General features: G+C 55.6%; 1 protein-coding gene across 2 annotated transcripts in view; it reads left to right on the top strand.

Annotated features, from left to right (window-relative positions):
* The window catches only part of LOC105499659 (Wnt family member 9A), a 29,726-nt gene extending 10,521 nt beyond the window's left edge, over positions 1-19,205 (top strand). Inside the window, exons 2-4 of one of the 2 annotated variants that reach the window (XM_071081696.1) lie at positions 12,350-12,606; positions 13,472-13,734; positions 15,913-19,205. In XM_071081696.1, the coding sequence (XP_070937797.1) occupies positions 12,350-12,606; positions 13,472-13,734; positions 15,913-16,395 (1,003 nt within the window). In that variant the 3' untranslated portion in view covers positions 16,396-19,205. Of the gene's footprint in view, positions 1-10,702; positions 12,607-13,471; positions 13,735-15,912 lie in introns of those variants that run through there. The other variant, XM_011772388.3, reaches the window with a different exon arrangement.
* Positions 19,206-24,977: the final 5,772 nt, after the last annotated feature.

Here is a 24,977-nt window from a genome sequence, read left to right as displayed (position 1 = left end):
TGGCTTTAGAGCCCACTGTGTCTGGGATGATCTTGCCTTGAGATCCTTATCTCAGTTATTTCTGCAATGCCTGTTATTCCACATAAGGCCCCTGACTGAGGTTCTGTTAGACACATTTGGTGGGCACACCATTCCACCTACTGTAGTACCTTTATCTTCTCCTTCAACTTGTTTCTGCCAACTGTTTCTTCAGTACAGTGAGCAGCCCGGGGTCAGAGCTAACCAGGCCTGCACAGAAACACAACGGGGGCCTCAAAAAGACAGCTGCAGCCCAGGAAGCAGAGCAGCGGTGCTGAGTGCAGCAGCTCTCCTCGCTCCTCCATTAGGAAGGAAGACACTTGGGGATGGCTGCAAGGCTCAGAAAACCACAAAGACTGACCCAGCAAGTTTGGAAAAACCAAATAGAGCTAGAGGGGGAAAAAAGTAAGTAATGGACTGATTTAAAAGCAGATTAGAAACAGCTGAAGGGAATTAGCACACTGGAAGATAGGTCAGAAGAAATTACCCAGAGTGTACCAGAGGCAGTGAGATGTCAGACAGAGGGCAGGACACCTCGGCGACATGGGGAGGCCATGCTGGAGGTGGCTGAGAAGGGTGCAGGAGTGGGACAGGGCTGATATGTATGAGGGGAGAGGATGAAAGTGTTCTGAAATTGAATAAAGATGTAAAGAAGATTCCAGAAGCCCAGTGTCTTCCCAGGCAGAAAGTAAAATAAGTTCACCCTGGAACATGACACATTAGAAGCACACAGCATGCTGAGCACAGTGCCTCATGCCTGTGATCCCAGCACTTTGGGAGGCTGAGGAAGGAGGATCACTTGAGTCCTGGAGGTGGAGGCTACAGTGAGCCAAGATAGCGCCACTGCCCTCTGCCCTTCAGCCTGAACAGAGCAAGACCTTGTCTCAAAAAAAAAAAAAAAAAATAGTGGGTGCAGTGGCTCATGCCTGTAATCTCAGCACTTTGTGAGGCTGCGGTGGGTGGATTACCTGAGGTCAGGAGTTTGAGACCAATCTGGCCAACATGGTGAAACCCCCATCTCTACTAAAAATACAAAAATTACCTGGGTGGCCAGGTGCAGTTCCTCAGGCCTGTAATCCCAGCACTTTGGAAGGCCAAGGTAGGTGGAACACGTGAGGTCAGGAATTTGAGACCAGCCTGGCCAATATGACAAAACCTGTCTCTACTAAAAATACAAAAAAATTAGCCAGGCGTGGTGCCAGGTGCCTGTAATCCCAGCTACTTGGGAGGCTGAGGTAGGAGAATCGCTTGAACCCAGGAGGTGGAAGTTGGAGTGAGCTCAGATGGCACCACTGCACTCTGCACTCCAGCCTGAGCAACAGAGCAAGACTCCGTCTCAAAAAAAAAAAAAAAAAAAAGAAAAGAAAGAAAAGAAAAAGAAAAACTGCACAACATTGAAGACAGAGAATCATAAAAACTGAGAAAGCAGAATACAGATGAGGCGCGAGGACACCAACAAGCTGGCACTGACCTCAGGAGGCAGAGGCACTGCTGCATAACAAGATGCAGGAAGGAGTGAGGGCAGAGCATGGGCTCTGAAGGTGCCATGGAGGGAGTGCTGACTGATAAAACAGTGTCTTGTTGGGCCCCCAAACGGAGATAAAACACGCAATTAGTGCATAACTCAGGGCGGGAGCGTTGATGGGAATGTGTTCTCTGGCCCTGTGCTGCCCAGGTAGAGAAGGCACTGACCAGCATCAGGCTTAGGTAGGTCACAGACACATGGTATAGCATTGAAGGTGACCGTGGAAATTACAAAAAAGACTATGCAACTTCAGGTGAGCAGAGGGAAAATGTGGAGTAACAAACAAAACAAAACAAAAAACCCAAAAAGAGGAAAAGAGGATGAAAAAACCCAGGACAGGCATGGTCAACAGAAAGGATGAGACAAGAGGGTAAACTGAGGCCCCAGACCCTAGGAGATGAACTGCTCCAGGCGAAAGGCTGGGTTGATTGGAGTGTGGTTAGGGGCTTAGTCTAATTTCCCTGTAAGAGACACTCCAAGGATGGAGGATATAGAATGTTAGAGGAAGGGAGAGAACTCACCAACTCAGAGGGCTTAGGGCACAGAGGGAATCTTGAGAGAAGAAGGAGGAGAGGGCCAGATGGTGAACCGGGCTCTGCAGCATGACCTGAGTCTGTGACTTGGTCTCTGGCAGCCTGAGATTGTGACTCAGGCTCTCTATGGCAACCAGAAACCTAGGCTGTTACTGGGGTTACAGTCCCCATTATAGTGAACCGGAGCTGTGACTCAAGCTCTGTGTGTGAACCAAGTCTGACTCAGGCTCTGTATAGTGAACTGAGGCTGTGATTCAGGCTCTGTATGTGAACTGGGGGTGTGATCTGGGGTCTGCTTGGCAACCTGAGGCTGTGGCTGGGGCCACAGTTTCTGTCTGCTATGGTGAACAGGGGCTATGACTCAGGCTCTGTATGGTGAACTGGGGCTGTGACTCAGGATCTGTATGGCAAACTGAGCTGTGACTCAGGCTCTGTATGGTGAACTGGGGCTGTGACTCAGGCTCTGTACGGTGAACTGGGGCTGTGACTTAGGCTCTATGTGGTAAACTGGGGCTGTGACCCAGGCTGTCTATAGTGACCTGAGTCTGTGACTCAGGCTCTCTATGGTGACCTAAGATTGTGACTGGGGTCACGGCCCCTACTATAATGAGCTTGAGCTGACCTGAGGCTATGACTCAGGCTCTGTATGGTGAACTAGAGCTATGACTCAGGCTTTGTAGAGCTCCCTGAGGTTGTGACTCAGGCTTTGCATCATGACCTGAAGTTGTGACTGAGGCTGCAATTTAGGAGCAACTGAAATGATAACAGTGATAGCTTTAAGTGTGCATTTTAGAAGAGGAGAGAAACTAGAACGCACAGTACTGTTGAGAAGCTAGAGAGAGAACTGCAGGCCAACATGAAAGGAAATAGAAGGAAGACGTTGGAAATAGTGCCAACAGTAATTACATAAGAGTAGACATGCCGTAGAGATGACAGCTCACTTCTTGGAAATATCTGAGACTAATCCAGTAAAGATGAGGCTCATTGGATTAGTTTCCTGTCTAGGGGAATCCCTACAGATTCTTTGGACAAAAACAGGAGAAAGCAATTAACAGAATCATGACAATAAATCTGAAAATTTAGATGAAACTGGCAAAACCAAAAAAGAAAAGTAATAGAAACTAAGTCAAGATACAGAAATATTCATTAATCCTATAATAATTAAAGAAAATGGGGCATTGAGAATATAAAGTGCAGCCACATTGGAAAACATCTGAGTCTCCAAGGGATTAAGCATAGAGTTTCCCTGTGACCCAGCAGCTCCACTCCCAGGTGTATACCCAAGAGAAGTGAAAACATATGTCCACACAAACACATGTGTGAATGTTCATAGCGGCATCAGGTATGAAAGCTGGAAAATGGAACAACCCACGTGCCTCTCAGCACATGAATGGATGAGCACAACGTGTTCCGTCCACACGATGGAATAGGATTCACCCTTAAGAGGAGGGATATTCTGACACAGGCTGCAGCCGGGATGAACCTTGAGGACATTGTGCTGGGTGAAATAAGCCAGCCACAAAAGGTCAATGCTGCGTGATTCCACTTAAATATCCAGGATAGGCAAATCCATCAAGACAGAAAGCGGATCAGGGCTGGGGAAGTTTCTGAGGAGGTGGCAGGCCCTGCATCTGACTGTGGTGATTGTTGCCCGTATTGGTGAATACACAGTGAATCTTGCAGTGGGTGAGTTTGTGGTGTGTGAGCTGCAGCCTGACCCTGCTCCACTGTGCTTGGCTCTGTAGTGCCATTGCATGTGGAGGGTTAGTAGCAGCCCTGCCACAAGCACATCCTTTGGGGCCATTTTTCCAACAGCGTGTGCTCACTTCCTGCCTGTATGTCACATTTTGGTAATTCTTGCAATATTTCAAAATTTCTCATTATGATTATATCTGTTATGGTGATCTGTGGTCAGTGATCATTTCTGTTGCTATCGTATTATGGGGTGCTGTGAGCCATGCCCATGTAAAACAATAAACTTAATTGATAAACGTTTTATGTCCTCATTTCTCCACCGACAGTCTATTCCCCATCTCTCTCCCTTTACCCAGGCCTCCCTATTCCCTGAGACACAAGAATATTAAAATTAGACCAATTAATAACCCTACGGTGGCTTCTAAGTGTTCAAGTGAAAGGGAGAGTCGCACATCCCTCACTTTAAAGCGAGGAATGATTTAGGTTAGTGAGGAAGGCATGTCCAAAGTCAAGACAGGCTGGAAGCTGGGCTATAGTTAGCCAAGCTGTGAATGCAAGGAAGTTCTTGAAGAAAATGGAAAGTGCTACTCCAGTAAACACACAAACGATAAAGTGAAACAGTCTTATTGCTGATATGGGGAAAGTGTGAGTGGTCTGGATAGAAGACCAAACCAGCCACAGCATTCCCTTAAGCCAAAGCCTAATTCAGAGTAAGGCCCTAACCCTCTTCAGTTTTATGAAGGCTGAGACAGGCCAGGAAGCTGCAGAAAAAAAGGTGGAAGCGAACAGAGGTTGGTTCACGAGGTTTAAGGAAAGAAGCTGTCTCTGTAACATAAAAGTGCAAGAGCTGTTAGAGAAGCTGCAGCAAGCTCTCCAGCAGATCCAGCTAAGATCGCTGACGAAGGGGGCCACAGTAACAACAGATCTTCAGTGGAAATGAAACAACCTTCTACTGAAAGAAGATGTTATCTGGGACTTCCATAGCTAGAGAGGAGAAGTCAATGCCTAGCTTCAAAGCTTCAAAGGACAGGGTGACTCTCTTGATAGGGGCTAATGCAGCTGGTAACTTTTAAGTTAAAGCCAGTGCCCATTCACCATTGCAACAATTCTACGACTGTTAAGAATTATGCCAAATCTACTCTGCTTGTGCTGTAGGAATGGAATAACAAAGCCTCGATGACAGCACATTTGTTCCCAGCCTGGTTTACTAAATATTTTAGGCTCACTGTGGAGATCCACTGCTCAGAAAAAAAGATTCCTGGGAAGTATTATTGCTCATTGGCAGTGTCCTGTTCACCCAAGAGCTCTGGTGGAGATGTGCCAGGAGATATATGTTGTTTCCATGCCTGCTAACACAACGTGCATTAATTCTCCAGCTCACAGATGAAGGAGTCATTTCAACTTTCAAATCTTATTATTCAAGACATTTCATAAGGCTACAGCTGCCACAGACAGTGATTCCTCTGATGGATCTGGGAAAAGTCTATTGAAAACCTGCTGGAAAGGATTCACCATTCTAGATGCCTTAAGAACATTCATGATTCATGGGAGGTCAAAACAGCAATACGAACAGGAGTTTGGAAGATGTTGATTCCAGCCCTCATGGATGACTCTGAGGGATCCCAGACTTCAGGGGAGGAAGTCAGTGCGGATGTGGTAGAAACAGCAAGAGAACGAGAATTGGCAGTGGAGCCTGGAGATGGGACTGAATTGCTGCAGTCTCATGAGAAAATGTGAATGGATGACGAGTTGCTTCTTATGGATGAACAAACAGTGGTTTCTTGAGATGGAATCTACTCCTGGTGAAGATGCTGTGTACATTGTTGAAATGACAACAAAGGATTTAGAATTGACATCAATTTAGTTGATAAAGCAGTGGCAGGGTTTGACAAGAGTGACTCTAATTGTGAAAGCAGTTCCACTGTGGGTAAAACGCTATCAAGCAGCATCACCTGCTACAGAGAAGTCTTTCATGAAAGGGAGAGTCCATTGATGTGGCAAACTTCATAGTTGTCTTGCTTTAAGAAATTTCTGACTGGGCGCGATGGCTCACGCCTGTAATCCCAGCACTTCGGGAGGCCAAGGCAGGTGGGTCAAGAGGTCAGGAGTTCCAGACCAGCCTGGCCAACATGGTGAAACCCCATCTCTACTAAAGATTAAAAAAAAAAAAGATTTCCACAGCCACCCCAAACTTCAGCAGCCACCATGCTAATCAGTCAGCAGCTACCAGCATGGAGGCAAGACCCTCCCCCAGTGAAAAAATGACAACTCAATGAAGCTTAGATGATTGTTAGCCTTTTTCAGCAGTCCAGTGTTTTTAACTAAAGCATATGTATTATTTTTAAGACATAATGCTGTTGCTCACTTAATAGACTATAGTGTAAGCATACCTTGTAGAAGCACTAGGAAACCAAAAAACTCATGATTTGCTTTATTCTGACCTTCTCTTTATTGCAATGGTCTGGAACCAAAGCTACAACATCTCCAAGGTGTGCCTGTATGTCTCAGTAAAGCTGTTCAGAAAGAAAGGAAAAAAGAAACTGGATCAGAAAGGAAATCTTTTTGCCAAGAATAGCTCAGTCCTTAGATGGCTTCATGGCCAGTTCTTCAGAACAAACAGTTAAGAAGACACAATTCTAATCTGATACAAACTCTTCTAGGAAAGTTGAACAGAAGACCCCTCACATAGGCAGGCACTGAAACTCAGTGGGAAGAGCTAGAGAGAAGAAAATCACAAACGCAGATGTGAAAATCCTAGGAAGACACTATCAGAAGACATCCAGCCCCATAGAAAAGAATGGAGCCCATCCTGGCCAGGTTGAGTCCAGGAAGACAAATTTCCACAGAACATTGGTCAGTTTCTGTAGCTCACTGCAACAGTGAGGCTGCAATGAGCTGTCATTGTGCCACCCCACTCCAGCCTCGGTGGCAGTGTGACACTTTTCCTCTAAAAAAACGAAAGAAGGAAGGAAGGATGGAAGGAAGGAGAGAGAAAAGTCATACCTCAAAAGATGTAAGGATGACATTTGATAACGTTCGATATTTATTTATTACTATTATTATTTTTTTTGAGACGAAGTCTCACTCTTGTCGCCCAGGCTAGAGTGCAGTGGCGTGATCTCGGCTCACCGCAACCTTTGCCTCCCAGGTTCAAGCAATTCTTCTGTCTCAGCCTCCTGAGTAGCTGGGATTACAGGCATGCACCTCCATGCCCAGCTAATTTTTGTATTTTTAGTAGAGGTGGGGTTTCACCATGTTGGCCAGGCTGGTCTCAAACTACTGACCTCAAGTGATCCTCCTACCTTAGCCTCCCAAAACGCTGGGATTACAGGCGTGAGCCACTGCGCCTGGCCCCATTTATGATTTTTAGAGGTTCTTAGCCAACTGAGAACCAAAGGGTGCCCCTGTGGCCTGAAACGGTGTTTGGGCGTCAGGCTTCATGCTGAAATGTTAAAGGCATTCCTCTGAAGATGAAGAACAAGACCAGGATAGCTGCTGCCACCTTTATATAAACCAGGGTGATGCAGGCTGGTTTTTTTGTTAGTTTGTTTTTAGATGGTCTCACTCTGTCACCCAGGCTGGTGTGTGGTGGTGTGTCTGTGGCTCACTGCAGCCCCCACCTCCCGGGCCTGTGCCATTTGCTGAGTGTGGAGCGAGTTCTATGGATTCTGGAAAGGCCATCTGTGTGCCGGCACAACTCACAGCTCTGTGGGGAAGAACACGCTTCCTCCATCTTTGGGTCTTTGCTTGGTCCGGTGCAGCCACAAACACGCGCCCGCACATGCAGCCCTTGCTGAGCTTATCCACCCACTGCTGGGCTCTGCTTGTCCACTGAGCACACCTGGGGCGTGACTTGGCATGGATTCACATGGGACGGCTGGCTGCTCACGGACCATGTGACACGCCACGGAGCGTGTGGATCTGACGTTCCCAGCTGCTCTCCTGCTGTCTCCAGCACGTTCCTATAACAAGGCTATGTTGAATGGCATGCCGGGAAGGTACAATGCATGTGCAGTCTGTGCTTCCAGAAAGATGTGATTATGTCTGTAATTGTAGGGCATCTTAGTTTATGCAGGCTGCTACGGCAAAACACCACAGCCTGGGAGCTTGTAAAACACAGAAGTATGCTGCTCACAGCTCTGGAGGCTGGAAGGCCAAGGTCAAGGTGTGGCAGATTCTGTGTCTGGTGAGGGCACTTCCTGTTTCATAGACAGTGCCTTCTCACCATGTCCTCACATGGCAGAAGAGGCAAGGGTCTCTCCAGGGTCCCTTTTATTTATTTATATTTTATTTTATTATTATTTTAACCACAGCTCACTGCAACCTTGACCTCCCAGGCTCAAGTGTTCCCCCCGCCACAGCCTCCTGAGTAGTTGGAACCACAGGCATGCACCACTGCACCTGGCTAATTTTTAAATATTTTATAGAGACCAGGTCTCACTATGTTGCCCAGGCTGCTCTTGAGCTCCTGACCTCAAATGATCCTCCCGTCTTGGCCTCCCAAAGTACTGGGTTTACATGCATGAACCACTGCACCCAGCCTGGGGTCCATAAGGACACTAATCCTGTTCATCACCTAATCACTTTCCAGAGGTCCCAGCTCCTAATGCTACCACTTTGATGGTGTTAGGTTTGACCATATGAATTTGGAGAAGACACAAATATTCAGACCACTGCAGTGGTTTATTTTTAAAGATTCCTAGATATGTCAGTCTGGAATTCCAGCCATGGAAGAGTGTCTCCCCGTGTCCTTGACAATATTCTCATCGGACATTTGATTTGTGCTTATTCATTAACAAAGCATAATGTATCAATATAGTTTTATTTCTTGAGATGGGGTCTTGCTATATTGCCTGGGCTGGTCTCCAGTTCTTGGGCTCAAACAACTCTCCCGTCATGGTCTCTGGAGCAGCTGGGACAGCAGGCAGAGAATGTCTTGGAGTGGGGCTGAGTGTTGGCTCGTGGGTTTGAAGAGCCAGTTGGTTTCCTTCCCTTGGCCTGTGGGTTTATACCCTTTGTCTGTCTTCAGTCGGTTCCTTTGTTATTGGTTTATAGGAAGAGATATGCATCCAGACACACATACGTGTACAGCGCTGGCCCCTGGTCTGGGGTGTGAGTTGCAGGCATTTGCCCCAGATGTAATTTGTCTCTTGGTCTCTGGACTCTGTGCTGCCTCTTTTTTGTTTTTTGCTATGCAGAGATTTTTATACTTTTAAGTAGTCAAATATATTCACTTTTCGGTGACTTCTGGGTTCTGAGTCTCACGGAAGAAAGCTTCTCTGTTCTGAGGTTGTGTTGGGAACCACTCCTCCCTTCTTCAGCCCTTCTGTGGCTCTGTCGTGTGGCAGACAGAGAGCCCTGCCTGTCAGGAGGGTCTGGGCCTCCTCTGCTGGGCCCAGGCCCTGAGATCGCCTGCCCCATTCCCCAGCATGCCCTTGGTGCCTGTGGTCTGCCTGTTTATCCTCAGATCTTTATCCCCTGGCGCTGTGAATCCCTTCAGTTGGCTGCATGTGGAGCCCACCCTGACAATGAAGGAGGCATGGGGCAGGGGTCACCAAGGGTGGGAGAGATGAGGGGGCAGGAGCTTAAGGAGGCCATGGCCAGAGCAGCACAGAATTCAGTGACTACTACAGGGAAGGGCGTAGCCCTTGGGCCTCAGGCCATCCCTTGCCACTCCTGGGCTGGGGCCACCCTCCCTCCACACCCTTCTGCCGGTGCTGATGGCCCACCCTGCCCACCCTGCCTGTCCTTGGATCAGGGGCAGTTACCTGCAGCTGCGTTTAGGGAGTTGCCTCTGATAGAGGGGTGTCCTGGGGCTGCCCAGCGAGTCTCCAGGTGCAGCCACACTTGCTGCCCTGCTGTCTGCCTGCTCCAGGAGTGCCCTAGGGAAGGCTGGAGGACTCAGCTTGTCACTGTCAAACCAGCTGTCAGTGCCCCAGCATGACCAGTGTGGGCCAGGTGGTGGGCCACAGGGAGGGGGCAGGGCAGACTGATATCCTCAGTCACCATTGACAGGGAGGGAGGGGTGGCTCTGGTAGATGGGGCCCCCTCCCCCTCCTCCCCTGCCCTCTTCCCTTCACCCTCCTGTCTTCATCCACTACCCTCCTCCCCTCCTTCTCCTCCCCTCTGCTTTTCCCCTCCCCCACCTCTTCTTAGTGCCCTCCCTCTCCCCTTTCCCTGTCCCCTGTCCACACCCACAGTTGGGTTTTGCAGCTTGTGGAGGGCCCATGCTGACCTGGCTATAGGGGTTTTCTGGGACAGTGGCTTGGGGCTCTTGGGTCCTGATGGGTCCAGGCCTGGGGGGAGGCACAGGTGGAAGGCTGTTGTCCTCCTGAGGGCTGTTCTGGTCACAGCTGTGTCGTTCCATCTAGGGATGGAGGTCTCCACCTGCGAGCTGCCCTTGTGTGTGAGGTGTGGCTTTCCTGGCCCTGCTCCCCAGCCTGCCCCCCACCCTAGTCCTGCTCTATGTGCCCAGCTGTCCTGGGATATCCCATATCTGGCCCTGGGGCTTGGAGGTGTCTGTGCATGGATGCCCACAGTGCCACCCCGTGCTCCTGTCCTGACCCCTAGGGCGTCTGAGGGGACCTGTGTACACTGCACTTCCTTCCCTCACCCAGGCCTCTCCCAGCCTCAGCCCACAGCAGTGTCCAGGTTTGGAGGACTGACTGGTCCCTCCTGTCCTCCCTGTGGGGCCTGTTGTGCTGCATGGGGCCTGTGCCTCGGGGACCTTGGGGATTTGCTAGAAGGGCCCTTGGGGTCCTCCTCTACCCACTCCCTGGCAGCCTGGCACATGGGTGTGTGTCTTGAATCCCGGGCATGGCCTCCCCAAGTGAAGACCCCCCCCCGTGGCGCCCCTTGGTGGCTCACTGACTGGTGGGGGGGCTGTTGCAGGTCCTGCTGCCTGCAACTCTGGCTCAACTCAGAGGGCTCAACTCAGAGGGCTCACAGGGGCTCGGGCTGGCTCTGAGCATCCTGGAGGAGCAGACCCCAGCTTAGGGAGCAGGACGTCAGCTTGGCCGGGCAGGGTATCTCAGCACGCCCACCAGGCGGGTGGCTCCTGTGGAGGGGCTGTGGGGTCCTTCCTGGGGCCTCTACCTGCTCCCTCTGTGGCCTGCGCCTGTGGCCCTGGAGGCAGGTGCCTTTCAGTAGCCTAGGGGTCACCTGTGTGGCCTTGCCTTTGATGGGATGTGCTAGGGAGCCTCTTGGGCCCCTCCCCTCCACACCCCTGGGCAGGAGCTACTCCCTCTGGGTGGGTGGTGGGGTCTAGCAGGGCCATGCGAGGGTGTAGGGGGAGCCTTCCCAAGCTGGCACCCCGGTAGCTCCCAGAACGTACTGAGTCTACTGTTCTCTGCTGAGGTCTGCTGGGGGTGAGTTGGGCAGCATGTGTCCAGTGGTGCTCTCGGGAGGGGCTTCCGAGCCCTGGCCCTGTCCAGGCAGGTGCCCTCCCAAGGGCTGTGGGGCTGAGTCTGGCTTGAGGTGGCGGTGCCTGGGGCCCCTGACAGTCCACCCATGTGGGGACACTGGGCTGGCAGGTCTGACACAGCTGCAGAGCATGCTCGGTCAGTCCCAGGATAGACAGGTGACATGGGGGCGGGGTCAGGGTTTGAGGTTGAGGACCGAAAGGCCTTGGCTCCATGTGGGCTGGGCCAGGGCGGGGTGTGAGGGAAGCCCTGTGAAGTGAGTCCAGCAGCAGCAGCAGCAGCAGCAGCAGCAGCAGGTGAGCCAGCAGCGGGCTGCGGGGAGGGGGCATCCAATAGGGTGGAGCCGGGTTCCTGGAGCAGTTGAGGTTGGGGATGCATCCTCAGTGCTGGGGGCTGGTGCAAGGCCTCGTGTAAAGATGGAGGATGGTGTGTGTCAGCTCAGAGGCCCCCAGGGGTGACCTATGGGGAGGGGTTAGCTGGGGTCTGTCCTGCAAAGGAGGATGTCCAGGCTTGGTGAGGTGAGAAGGGTAGAGTGTCAGAGAACCAAGAGCCACTTCCCAGTGCCACACCCAGGCATTGAGGTGGGGAGACCCCAACCAGAACCTGGGACATATGCATAGACTGCAGGAGTGCTGGGAAGCTGCAGGGGGCCACAGGACCGTAGACATCCCAGCAGGTCATGGCAGAGGGTAGGGGGACCTCAGGTGGGGTCCTGCAGGTCAGCTGGGGCCGAAGAGGGTGGAGGGTGTGGCAGATGCCCATCAGGCATAGCTTGGGGTTCAGGCTCCGGAGCCTCCTCCCTGCCCACAGCACTAGGAGGGGCTGTCCTCTTTCGTATGTTGTGTGTGTTGTGAAGGTCTTGTCTGTCCAGCATAGCTAGAGTCAGCTAGACTCCCTGAAACTGTGGGGGTTGAGTTGGCAGCAGAGACAGCCCTGTGGTTGCTGCGACCATGCTCACTGGAGTGGGGGCCATGGATGTGCAGGGGGCCAAGGCCCTTCTCACCTCCCCCTCCCCTGCCTGCTCATCCTGGATTCTTTCTGCCCCTCTCACCCCCGGATGGACATGCCTGTCCCCTGTCCCCTGGCCACCGAGACACCTGGCCAGGCTCCAGCAGGGCTTCCTGGCGCTGGGCTCACACTGGCCTCTCTGTGCCCAGGCTGACGGGCAGCGAGCCCCTGACCGTCCTCCCGCTGACCCTGGAGCCCGAGGCGGCCGCCCAGGCACACTACAAGGCCTGCGACCGGCTGAAGCTGGAGCGGAAGCAGCGGCGCATGTGCCGCCGGGACCCGGGTGTGGCAGAGACGCTGGTGGAGGCCGTGAGCATGAGTGCGCTTGAGTGCCAGTTCCAATTCCGCTTTGAGCGCTGGAACTGCACGCTGGAGGGCCGCTACCGGGCCAGCCTGCTCAAGCGAGGTGAGTGTGGCCGGCCTGGCCCTCAGGAAGGCCCCAGGCAGAGGCAGCAGCCCAGGCCTGGTCCATGTCCCAAGAGGCCCCTCTCAGGCTGCACTCCTGGGGACACTGGGCCCAGCCTGCCCAGAGCTCCTGGGCCTAGGCCCTGGAAAGGGCAGCCCCTGGACCTCCCTGAGTGCTGCCTGCCCTGCCCTGCTTTTGGCACAGGCACAGTCGTTGCTGGTGGCCAGGGTGTGCTGACTCCGCCTTTGACAGGGCCCTAGGCTGCCCGGTGCTGCCCCAACAGCCCTCGGCTCCTGCCAGATGGCCCAGTGCCCAGGGGGCTCTGCCTGTGCAGACTCTCCTCCTGCCTTCCCACCCTCATGAGGGCTCTCCACCACCTTATTTCAGCCACCCTCCCACCTCGGCCTCCTCCTGCGCCCTCCCAGGGGCTCTCCACCGCCTATTTCAGCAACCCTCTCACTTCAGCTTCTGGAGTAGCTGGGGCTGCAGCCGTGTGCCACCGTACTGCACTAGCTTGTGTAAAAATTGGGGACCCAAGGCCTAGGGCAGGCAGGACTTTCCAATGGCCCCATGGTGAGGCTGGGAGGTTTGAGACCCTGATGGAGACTGTGACCACGGAGCGGGAGCCATGGCCATTACGGGCTCTGGTTTCTCCTCCCAGCCAGCTCTGCGTCTGGGGGACACCTGGGCGCTTCCTACCCTGTGGTGCCCAGGGCATACCCACACCCTGTCCCGAGTGCAGCACCAGTAAAGATGCTCTGGGCCCCCACATGGGATTCATACTCTTGGGGTGGTTTGACTGCAGGACAGTGAAGGGGGAACTCTGGGCAGCCTGGGCTCACTGACCAGCCCTTGCCAATCCCAGGCTTCAAGGAGACTGCCTTCCTCTATGCCATCTCCTCGGCTGGCCTGACGCACGCACTGGCCAAGGCATGCAGCGCGGGCCGCATGGAGCGCTGTACCTGCGATGAGGCGCCCGACCTGGAGAACCGTGAGGCCTGGCAGTGGGGGGGCTGCGGAGACAACCTCAAGTACAGCAGCAAGTTTGTCAAGGAGTTCCTGGGCAGACGGTCAAGCAAGGATCTGCGAGCCCGTGTGGACTTCCACAACAACCTCGTGGGTGTGAAGGTAAGTGGGGCGGGGCATGGGGCTGGTGGGGTGGGAAGGAGGGCCAGAAAGAACATCAGGGGGGCAGGGCGGGGCATGGGACTGGCAGGGTGGGAAGGAGGGCCAGAAAGAGCCTCAGGGGGGTAGGGGTGGGTTGCAGGGCTGGGGTCGGGGCTGCAGCAGGGCGGGCAGGCACACAGTGGAGTGGCCTCCGGCAGGAGGGTGGAGGCCATGCAGTGCTGGCCATGGTCCTGGAACCTCTCATGCCCATAAGGCTCTCTACCCACCAAACGGGGCACTAGCCATGTTTGCCTGCAGAGGGGCCCCCACGGTCCCTGTGGGGCCACCAGGAGGGTCTCCTTGGTTAGGCGGTCTAACCAGGATCATGGCACTGTGGGCCCCACCTGTCAGCCAGCTGGCAGGCTTGTCAGCAAAACTGGTGGGAGGAAAACGTGACCCCCACAGACCAAGGTGGGACGCATGGTGGGCAGGGGGTCCCAGGGAAGGGTTAGGGGTGTGGAACCCACTCACCCGAGTCAGGGGAGTCTCATTCTGCCCCACCAGCCCTCTCTGTGGCCAGGCCTCTATTCTGAGAGACAGAATCCCGACCTAAAGACTTCGAGGTAAAAGGGCTGTCTCCTGAGCCCTTCCAGGGGCCACTGGCTGTTGGGGTAGCTGGCCCGGGGTGACCCCAGCTCTCTGGTCATCCTTCATGCCACCTGCAGCCTGTCAGTGCCCAGGTCCACATGTCTGGGGGAGTCCGGGCTGGACCTGTAACCCCACTCTGCACAGAGCCCCCAGCATCTCTGCAGTTCCTGAACAGGGATGGGCAGGGTTGACACCTCTGTTGGAAACTGAGGGACATTTCTGCCTCCTGCCCTCATCTTCACATTTGCCAGGCAGGCTGGGAAGATAGAGCCCCAGCCTGGGGAGGGGTGAGGTAATGAGAGCCAGCCCTGCTCTGAGCCCCACTTGATTGAGAAGTCAGAATACCCAATCACCCACTTACTGAAGGATCAGCCTCCCCTGTTTGGGCCTCTTGTGCCTCCTTCCACCTTCTTGGGCAGGGGAGAGCCTTTGAAGGCAGATTCAAGCCCCAAGCAAGGCCCTTTCTTTTCCTTTGTGTATGACCCCCCCTTTCCCTCTTCACCGCTTTGTAAGAGATTAATGAGAAGTCGGAACATGAAGGGTGCTCCATTAGCTCCACAGAGCCTGGGTCACCAACATTTTAATTAAATTGGTCCGGGTTTCTCTGCAAAACATCATTAAATGTGACTATGGTTGCCGGGCCAGAGGTGGCTGGATTTCTTAATCCTTCTTGAGCCGGCCCTCCTGGGGGCTGCTGGCGTGGGAGCAGAGCCGCCTGGCTCAGGTCCCACCTGGGAAGGGACCTCCCCACCAGGCCTGTCTTTGCAGGTGGGGGCCTAAGTCCTGGGAGGGGACAGGCCCAGCCAGGCTTCTGTGGCAGCTCCCAGTATAGATTGTAGGTGCCTGGCCCTCCCTGCTGTGGGTGAGGGGTGCATCCCGCTCTGGGGCCAGCCTGGACTCTCTCTCACAGTATAAGGAGCTCTCTCTTCCCCAGGAGCCCCTCTCCCCCGCAGCGTGGGCCTCCCTGCTCCTGCGGTGCCTTCACTGGCCTCCCAGCATGCTGACCCTCAGCAACGGTGGGCTGGGGGTCACATCTGCATGTGCAGTAGCACCTGGTTCCCGATACTAGGGGTAGGGAGGTCACGGTCAGCTCACACATACACCACTAGATGAGGTCACGCTTGTCCTCACCTGTCCAGCGAGCTATGTGCTGAGAGCAGATATGAAGTCCTGGCAGGACTGGGATTATGGGCATGGGGACAGAAAGTCCAGCCCCTGCTGAGGGCAGCCACCGATGCAGGGTGGACATCAGGCAGGAGCCTCCCCTTGTGGAGGTGCAAGGGTGGCCACCCTGGGGGCTGAGGTGCCAGCCCTGGAGTCTCTGTCCTGGGCAGTCAGCAGCCCAGAGGAGGTAGGACAGCCCCATGAGCCAGGAGAGTGAGCTGGATGTGAGATGTGCAGTGGCAATGCCTGCCGGCTGGGCCTGGGCCTGAGCCTAGGCCCAGGTGGGGTGGGGGTGCGGGGTCCCTCTGGGGATCAAGGGCAGGGTCTGCTCACTGGGCCCACCTGCACAGCCCTCACACTGCCCTCCCTCCCATGCCCTCCTGCCAGGTGATCAAGGCTGGGGTGGAGACCACCTGCAAGTGCCACGGCGTATCAGGCTCATGCACGGTGCGGACCTGCTGGCGGCAGCTGGCGCCCTTCCATGAGGTGGGCAAGCACCTGAAGCACAAGTACGAGACAGCACTCAAGGTGGGCAGCACCACCAATGAAGCGGCAGGTGAGGCAGGTGCCATTTCCCCACCACGGGGCCGTGCCTCGGGGGTGGGTGGCAGTGACCCGCTACCCCGCACTCCAGAGCTGGTGCACCTGGACGACTCGCCTAGCTTCTGCCTGGCCGGCCGCTTCTCCCCGGGCACCGCTGGCCGTAGATGCCACCGTGAGAAGAACTGTGAGAGCATCTGCTGCGGCCGCGGCCATAACACACAGAGCCGGGTGGTGACGAGGCCCTGCCAGTGCCAGGTGCGTTGGTGCTGCTATGTGGAGTGCAGGCAGTGCACACAGCGTGAGGAGGTCTACACCTGCAAGGGCTGAGTTCCCAGGCCCTGCCAGCCCTGCTGCACAGGGTGCAGGCATTGCACACGGTGTGAAGGGTCTACACCTGCACAGGCTGAGTCCCTGGGCTTGAGCAGCCCAGCTGCGTGGGGTACAGGCATTGCACACAGTGTGAATGGGTCTACACCTGCATAGGCTGAGTCCCTGGGCTCAGCCCCAGCTGCATGGGGTGCAGGCATTGCACAGAGCATGAATGGGCCTACACCTGCAAAGGCTGAATCCCTGGGCCCAGCCAGGCCTGCTGCACATGGCACAGGCATTTCACATGGTGTGAGGAGTATACACCTGCAAGGGCTGAGACTCTGGGCCCAGTCAGCCCCGCTGCTCAGAGTGCAGGCATTGCACACGGTGTGAGAAGGTCTACACCTGCAAGGGATGAGTCCCCGGGCCTGGCCAACCCTGCTGTGCAGGGTGAGGGCCATGCACGCAGTGTGAGGAGTCTACACCTGCAAGCACTGAGGGGCTTTTCTAGCACATTGGGGTGTACAGCTGGAGCAGGGTGCCAGGGGTCTTCTGGGTTGACTGTCCAAGCCCTGTGTCTCCCCCTCTCCAGGACCCAGAGGCGGGAGTTGGTTCTGGTCTGGCGTGTGCAACCTCTTTGCTTGTGCCCTGGGCCTCAGCTTCCTCCCTCTGACCCGAGAGCATTGCACCAATGCTTTCTGAGCTTTCTCCCATCCCTAACACGCCAGTCCCTGGGAAGTGGCTCCCCATGCCAGTCCATTGGCTTTCCCTCCCCACCTCCTCTGAGGCATGGGTAGCAGATGCACCTTGGTGACCGTGTGGCCTCCATGTGGGCCACCCGTTGGGGACTGGCCTGGCCCAGGCTGCCCCAACACCAGCACTGTCTTCAGAGACTCAAACCACTAGAAGAGGACGCAGCCTGTTCTGCACTCCCAGGGCCTGGCCGTGCAGGTGCCCAGGCTCGGAGGACACTGCCGACCTCTGACGTTGAGCACTTCTCTTCGGAGTAAATATCAGTGACTTTTAAATTATTATGATTATTTAACTAATATAATAATTATTATTTTCTCCATCCCTGCCACCTCCCCGGCTGCAGCTCCCCGCTCTTGACCAAGCCCCAATCTGGGAGGGCCCCGCCTTCCATCTCTGACATGTTCCCTCCTAACCCTGCCTCTGATCTGCTTAGTTGTTTGAAACCACTAAATGGAGATAGATGTGTGTAGTTAAGGAAATACAGTGACCTGCGTCTGGCCACAGCCCTTGGGGCTTCTGGAAGCCATCTCCCCCTGCTCCATGCCAGCCAGCCACTGCCACATGGTGGGCCAGCCGGCGGCCCCTGCCCTGCACCCTGTGGGCAGACGGCTCAGCCTCCAGGCGGCTCGGTGCAGATTCTCATGCTGGGGGTGGTAGGGAGGGGTGGGTATGGTGAGGGGGCAGGGCAGCCCTTTGATTGGTTCATGTCATGTCATGAGGAAGCTGCTTGCTCTGTGTCACTGGGGGACAGATTGGGACAGATGCCGGTAGAGGCAGTCTTGGGCTCGCATCTGGCCATGGAATGTCATGCGTTATGGCCCTGCTGTTGTGTGTGCTGGGGACAGGGTGACCTGCACTGACCTGGCTTGGTTTGAGGGTATAGTGTGTGTTCTGAGAGTGTGTGTGCTGGCATGGTCAGTGTGCATCCGTGTGTGTGTGTCGTGAGTGCGTGTGTGCTGGCGTGGTCAATGTGCGTAAGCGTGTGTTGTGTAAATGCATGCTGGTGTGGTCAGTGTGTGTGTGTGTGTGTGTGTGTGTGCGCGTGCACTGGTGTGGTCACCTTGGCCGTGCTGTGCTGTCAGTGGCATGGTGGTGCCTTAGGTTCCCAGAGCCTCTCGCCTTGGGCTCCATCTTGTGGGTGTCCTGATGGTTGTGGCTGGGTTCTGGGTGGGTGGCTGGTATGGACACAGGAACTACTGAGTGAATGGGTGTCTCAGAGTCCCATGGATCTCCAGAAAGCTGGGGGGTCTGTGTTTTTAAAAGAAAACCTATTTATGTTGCTGTGGGTCTCTGCCATCCCTGTGTTACAGTACATAAGAACGTTTATTCTCCTGTGGTTCAGAGAGCACCCCAACATGTGCCTGCAGCTGCATCCCCAGACCACAGTGTGGGTACAAGACGCTGGGTTTGTCCTTGGTCTCGTGGAGGCCTGGCTAGAAGGGATAGGGGTGGTAGCCCCTGCCCTCTGCAGTGTCCGCATCCACCGGACCCTGAGCAGCATAGCTGGCCACACCCTCATGACATGACAAGACTGTCACTCAGTCACTATTGAGTCTACGAAGGGCATCAAGTCAGAGGAAGGTTTTTATGTTTAATCAAATAACACATTTAGCTCTATGTCATAAATATTCAGAAAAGTATTTTTTTAAACAAGGCAGACCAAAAATGTCTGCTAGCTGGTTGATTTCTATACAAATATATATTCGAATGTCTTGCTGGATGAAGAGGCCGCTCAGCCGGAGCCTCCCGTTTCATGCGCTTCTCTTCTGAGGGGCAGTAGAGGAGAAAGGGCTGTTGGGAGGGGTTCAGCCCGCTCCTTGGCCAAGGGATCCCAGCCACCTTCTCCGCACCGGGCCCCACCACAAGGGACCTGGACCCCCAGGTGGCTTCTGGCCAGGCGTGGGTGGGTGGGAGGGGCCCTGTCTGTGCTCTGAGTCTCCGTGCGTGCAATGATTTCTCTACCTCATCTGTGTGGCCTGTCCCAGAGGGACTGTGGAGAATGTATTTATTTAACAGCTTTGTGTCACAGAACCAGAAACAAATGGAAACACTAAATAAATGTATTTTAAATTATAGCCTCATCTCAGTCTGCTGCCTTCACAGGGGCTTCTGTAGGCCTGGGACGAGGAGGAGGGCCTTAGGAGGAGGCCTAGGAGTCGGCCTCTGGAGGAGGAGGACAAGAAAGGAGGGTTGGAGAGGAGGTGGACTCAGGGAGGTGTGCCTGGGAAGGAGGAGAAATTGGGAGGTGGGACCAGGGAGGAGGAGGAAGGACAGGGAGGAGGAGGAAGGGGGAGGTTTTGGGGAGAAGGGGTATGCACAGAGGAGGACCCTGGGGAGGAGGAAGACCTGGGGAGGAGGAGGACCCTGGGGAGGAGGAGGACTCTGGGGAGGAGGGCCCTTGGAAGAAGGAGCACCCTGAGAAGGAGGAGGACCCTGGGAGGATGGCCTGGAGAAGAGGAGGACCTGGGGAGGAGAAGGGCCCTGGGGAAGAGGACTTGGGGAGGAGGAGGACCCTGTGGAAGAGGAGGGCCCTGGGGAGGAAGAGGACCCTGAGGAAGAGGAGGGCCCTGCGGAAGAGGACTTGGGGAGGAAGAGGACCCTGGGAAAGATGAGGGCCCTGGGGAGGGAAACCCTGGGAAGAGAAGGGCCTTGGGGAGGAGGAGAACTCTGGGAAGAAGGAGGACCTGAGAAGGACGCGCTGAGGAAGTGGAGGACCTGGGGAGGAGGAAGGCCCTGGGAAGGAGGAGGAGGACCCTGGGGAGAAGGAGGGCCCTGGGGAGGAGGATCTGGGGAAGAGGAGGACCGTTGGGAGGAAGAGGACCTAAGAAGGAACTCCGGGGGAGAAGCCCTGTCTCCCAGTCACATTGGGCACCTTTGTTGGGCAGGCATCTCCAGGCTGCGTGTATGGCCCCAGCTGTCTCTGGTCTCTGTGCTTCCCGTGTCCAGGCTGGAGAGCGTGGGGTGCCGTAGGAAGCCCTGTCCAGCCCTGTCTTCTCAGACGCCTAGCTCCATCCCACTCCTGCCCACAGCCTCTAGCTGAAGGAGGCCTCTCACTCTCGTAGTGCTGGGTCCCCAGCAGAGCCTCATCATCCCCTAGCCCTGCATCTGGGGGTCTTCTGGCACAGCCCCTCATCTCCCTGACTCAGAGCCAGTTCCCAGCCCAGAGTCCTCACTTTCCCCTCATCTCCATCACCCTTCTGAGCCCACATCGTGGGTCCCCCACCGCTGCAAGATGCCCTGCTGGCAACCCCTCACTGGCCCCTCCAGACCCTGCCTGTCCCTCTCCTGCCACCTTGTGTCTGGTCTGTGCCCTCCCAGACATCCAGGTCCATGCCCACCACAGCACCGGGGAGGGAGGGCTGCCCACTGAGGAATGTGGGATTATCTCCCTGATGGGAATAGTCCAGGCTTCCTTTCCAGACCCATGGCCACAGCTCTTACTAAGAGGCCAGTGGGGACTTCCTGGTGCCGGTCCCTGGCCCTCAGCCTCTGGCCACTGCCGGGTGAAGCCACACTGGATTGCTCTGCCTGGAGGACAGGCCTCTGGAAGGCAGGGTGGTCGGGGGATTGGGCCTCTGAGCCCAGGCAGGAGAGGGATGTGAGCTGTCCAGCCAGGGAGCAGGTGGCCTGAATGAGACCATTCTTCTGAGTGACAGCAGTGAAACCATAGCTGAATTCAATCCGGGTGCAGGCGGCGGGCAGGCGGGGGCCAGGCTGCTGAGGAGAGAAGTCATTGGTGGGTGGACTGGCTGGACAGGCCACTGTGCACAGCCAACCCTCCCCCTTTGTCCTGGGTCCAGTTGTTTGGGCTGGGGTCCCCTGTGTATGGTGGATGCTCTGTGTGTCTGATCTGCATCTGCACATGTGTGTGTGTGAGGTTGGATCGTGTGGGTCTGCATGTCAGTGCATCTGTGTCTGTAGGTATTGTGTGTGTGTGCATGTGTGTTGTATGTGTCCACATGTCTGTGTGCATTTATATGCAAGCATGCATGTTTGTGTGGCTGGGTTTGTGTTGTCTACATGTGAGCATGTGTGTGTGTGTTGTGCATGTGTCTCCATGCATACATGTGGCTGGGTCTGTGCATGTGTCCACATGTGTACATGCATATATGTGGCTAAGTCCATGCATTTGTGTCCGGGTGTGCATGTGTGTCTTGAGTGTGTCTGCATGTATGTGTGTGGCTGTGCATGCATGTCTGTGTCTGTGCATGCATGTGCATACATATATGTGTATCTTTTGTGTGTCTGCATGCATCCATGCATATGGCTAGGCCTATGCAGCTGTGTCTGTTTGTGTCTCTTCATGTATGTATGTATGGCTGGGTCTGTGTATCTGTCTACATGGGTGAGTGCATGTATATGTGCATATAGGAGGCTGGATTCATGCAGCTACATTCATATGTGTGCATACAAGTGTCCATGAGTCTGTGTCATGTGTGTCTCTGCACACAGGTGCATGTGCATGCATGTGCACATGTGTGTTTGTGTCCATGTGGGTAGGTGCACATGCGTGCACGGGTCCATGTGTCTGTGTCATGCGTGTCTCTGCATGCACACATGTGCTTGAGTGCTGTAGGTGTGTGCTGAGCCATAGCTCATCTCCTTTCTAGTCTCCTACCTCGCCTTTCCTGGGTGATTGAGGCCTGGCCCCTATCCCCACTCTGGTCTCCTCCAGCTGACAAGCTCCCACTGGCCCTGGGCCCACCCTCTCCAACGACATCCACCAGGTGAGTGGAGACACCTTGGAATCCGCAAGGTGCTTCCTCACCTGCTCGAGCACAGGTCAGATGCTCCTGGGCAGTTTCTGGATGACAGGGCATCCCCATCTTGGCTTGCGGTGGGGAGGAAAGCAGGGCCCACAGGGCATGGAGCTACTTTAGCTGAGCGGTCTCAGGTGCCATTCGCAGGTGGGAGACAAGTCCAGGACACACAGTGGCCAGAGGCAAACCCAGGCTTGAGCCCAGGCTGGCTGGGCCCAGGCGGCTGGGGCGGTGGCAGGCATCTGGCTCCCCTCCAAGCACGGCAGGGATGGCTAGGGGATTAGGTAAGAAGGCGCGGTTAGGTAATGTCTTAGAAGGACCTGGGGTGTACAGCAGGAAGCTTTGGGTGGGATCCTGCCTGGCCTTCCAGACTGACTTCAGAGACAGAGGGAGAAGGTGGAGAGAAGGAGGGGGAAGGATGGGAGAAGGAGTAGGGGAGGAGGCGAAGGAGAGGAGGGAAGAGGAGGGACAAGGAGGAGGAGGGGAGGGTGCAAAGAGTGAGTCTGGTACCCCAGAGCCCAGACAGGCCGTGGTGGGGTCCTGTGTTGCCCTTCCTGTGTCGTGGACCTTGGGAACTGTTAGGGACCCCAGGATGATGTCCTCACTGCCTCCATGGGGTCTGGCTGCACATGCAGGTGCTCTGGGGCCAGCTCATGAGGCAGCTGCCGTCAGGGTAGAAGGAGGTGGCCCAGGAGGCCCAGGATGCAGGAGTCTGGAGGTGTGGGAGGCTCAAACTCACTCCCTGCCCCATCTGGCTACACAGACCACAGCCCCTGCATTGGGGCCTGGGGTCGCAGGGGTTCACCTTCTCTGCATGCACACTCTGTTCCCGGGGCCTGTTCACGTGGGTGGGCCTCATCCTGGGGCCAGGGGTGGCTGTTCACAAGGGGGTGGCCTCGAGCTGTCCTGCATCTCATCCCCCGACCATGCTGCCTATCTTCTTAGTGCCCCTGACATGCACTAGAGCCCCTGCTCCTCTAAGTCCCACTGGGCTCGCTCTCTCTGCAGCCTCTGTGCTCCTCGGAAGCCCCTCCCTGCCCACTGCCCAATGCATACAGCAGCTGGCTGGCCCAGGAGGAGCAGATGCTGGGCAGAGCTGTCACCTCCTGGAGGTGGCCTTGGGTCAGCCAGGCCCAGGGGGCTGATCGGGAAAGAACAGGACACTTCTGGGGGCTGCAGAGGGCCTAGGCTGGGGACCAGAGTCCTGGCTTTGCCTGGTCCTGCTTCTACCGGGCTCCAGGGCCTTAGTTTCCCCATCCACCCCTTAGGAGGCAGCCCCTGTCTGATAGCCTGGGATTCTGGGCAGGGGTCTGCTGTGGGGCTGGCCAGGCCAGGTGGAGGGGCTGGTGTAGGCACCAGGGTCAGCGGGGCCTGGCTGTGCGGCTTTGCTGGAATGCCCCTGTGATGGTGGACGGAGTGGAGCAGGGGTCCAGGAGATTGCCAGGGAAACAAGACCAAATAAACACTCCCCCTGCAGCCCTGCAGAGGGGGCTCCCATGGCAATGACCTCATCTGCCCACCCAACCCTGCACAGGGCCAGACTGGAGGTGGGGGGTCCAGGGCTGGCAAGGGAGCCTAGCATCCTGTGTTTGTGTTGGGCCCACGTCCATGGCAACGGCTGGGGGCTCCTGCTGTGCTTACCAGCCAGAGGCTGAGGCCTCCCCAGCAGGGAGGGAGGGGAAAGGAGGAGGGGAGAGGAGAGAGAGGAGAGGATGGAGGAGGGGAGTTAAAAGAGGAAGAGGGAGAGGAGGGAAGAGACAGGGGAAGCGGCTGGGGTGGGGCGTGTCCAGGCCGGGCCTCCAGGGGTGGCCTTAGCTCTGCAGCCAGTCCTCCCTGCCTTCTGCAGCAAGTCCTAAGCTGTGGAAGGGAGCAGTGGCTCTCACAGGCGCCCTGGATCTGTCCAGGGCTGGGTCACAGGTGAGTGCACGTGCATGGGTTTTCATCTACACAGGCTTATCAGCACCCATTGCAGGTGACTGGGGCCTCAGACCCGGGGTCTCTTGAGGACGTGGTGTCAGCCAGAGCCAGGGTCTCATCTGAGGCTCGCCTGGGGCAGGTTCTGCTTCCAGGCACCGTGCCCTGTCAGAGGGAGGACCTGGGTGCTCGGGAGCTGTCCCCGGAGGCCATCCTCAGCTCCCTGCCATGAGGGCTTCCCAAGGTGGGGGTAATGGAGAAAGTCTGCTGGAAGGAGGAGCCTTGAAGTCTGTGGAGCTGCCAACAGGGTTGGGTGGGAGGGATGGGGGCAGGCGCCGCTGCTGTGCTCTGCTGGGCAGGAAGCAGGTCAGGGCAGGAGTCTGGGACGCAGGGGTCACAGGATGCATGAGGGACTGTCTGCCATGGCGGCCAGCATCCTGCATCGGGATTCAGCAACTGTTCACATTTATAGCTGGCCCTTGAACAACATGGTTTGCCCTGTGTGGGCCCCTTCCATGCGGATTTTCTCCTGCCTTTGCCACCCCTGAGACAGTGAGGCCAAGTCCCCTCCCTCCTCCTCAGCCTTGCAGCATGAAGATCAGGAAGACAAAGGCCTTTAGGAGGATCCCTTCCATGCAGGGAAGAGGAAGTACGTTTTCTCTTCCTTGGGATTTGCCCACTAAGGTTTCTAGACTCTAGCTTGATGTATTGTGCGAACACAGTATGTGACACAGATAATGCAGATTGCCTGCTAATCACCTGTTCATGTTCTTCTCAAGGCTTCCAGTCAGCAGGAGGCTGTTACCAGTTCGGTTCCAGGGAAGTCAAAACTTATGTGGGGATTTCAACTGCATGGGGGCTGGCGCCCCTAACCTCCACGTTGTTCCAGGATGAGCTGTAGTCATTTGATCTCTCTTCTCTTCTGTCTCTAAAAACAAGATGAATGTCTTTTTGCTTTTTGGCCCCTTAGAGAGGAAGTTGGAGGCATCTGGTACCGTAGGCGAATCGGCATTCTCCTTTCACATGTGACAGTGTGACTGGATGGGCTGGGCCCACAGCGTTTGCACTGTCCTGTCCTATCCTCCCTCCCATGGTGCTCCTTTGAGCTGCTCTTGTTTTTTGTGTTTTTCCCGAATCCAGTCTCCAATCAAGGCCGTGCCTCGTCCTCAGGGA

The sequence above is a fragment of the Macaca nemestrina genome, chromosome 1, assembly GCF_043159975.1.
Source record: "Macaca nemestrina isolate mMacNem1 chromosome 1, mMacNem.hap1, whole genome shotgun sequence".
Taxonomy (NCBI): Eukaryota; Metazoa; Chordata; class Mammalia; order Primates; family Cercopithecidae; genus Macaca; species Macaca nemestrina.
This window is presented reverse-complemented; position numbering and strand designations above follow the sequence as displayed.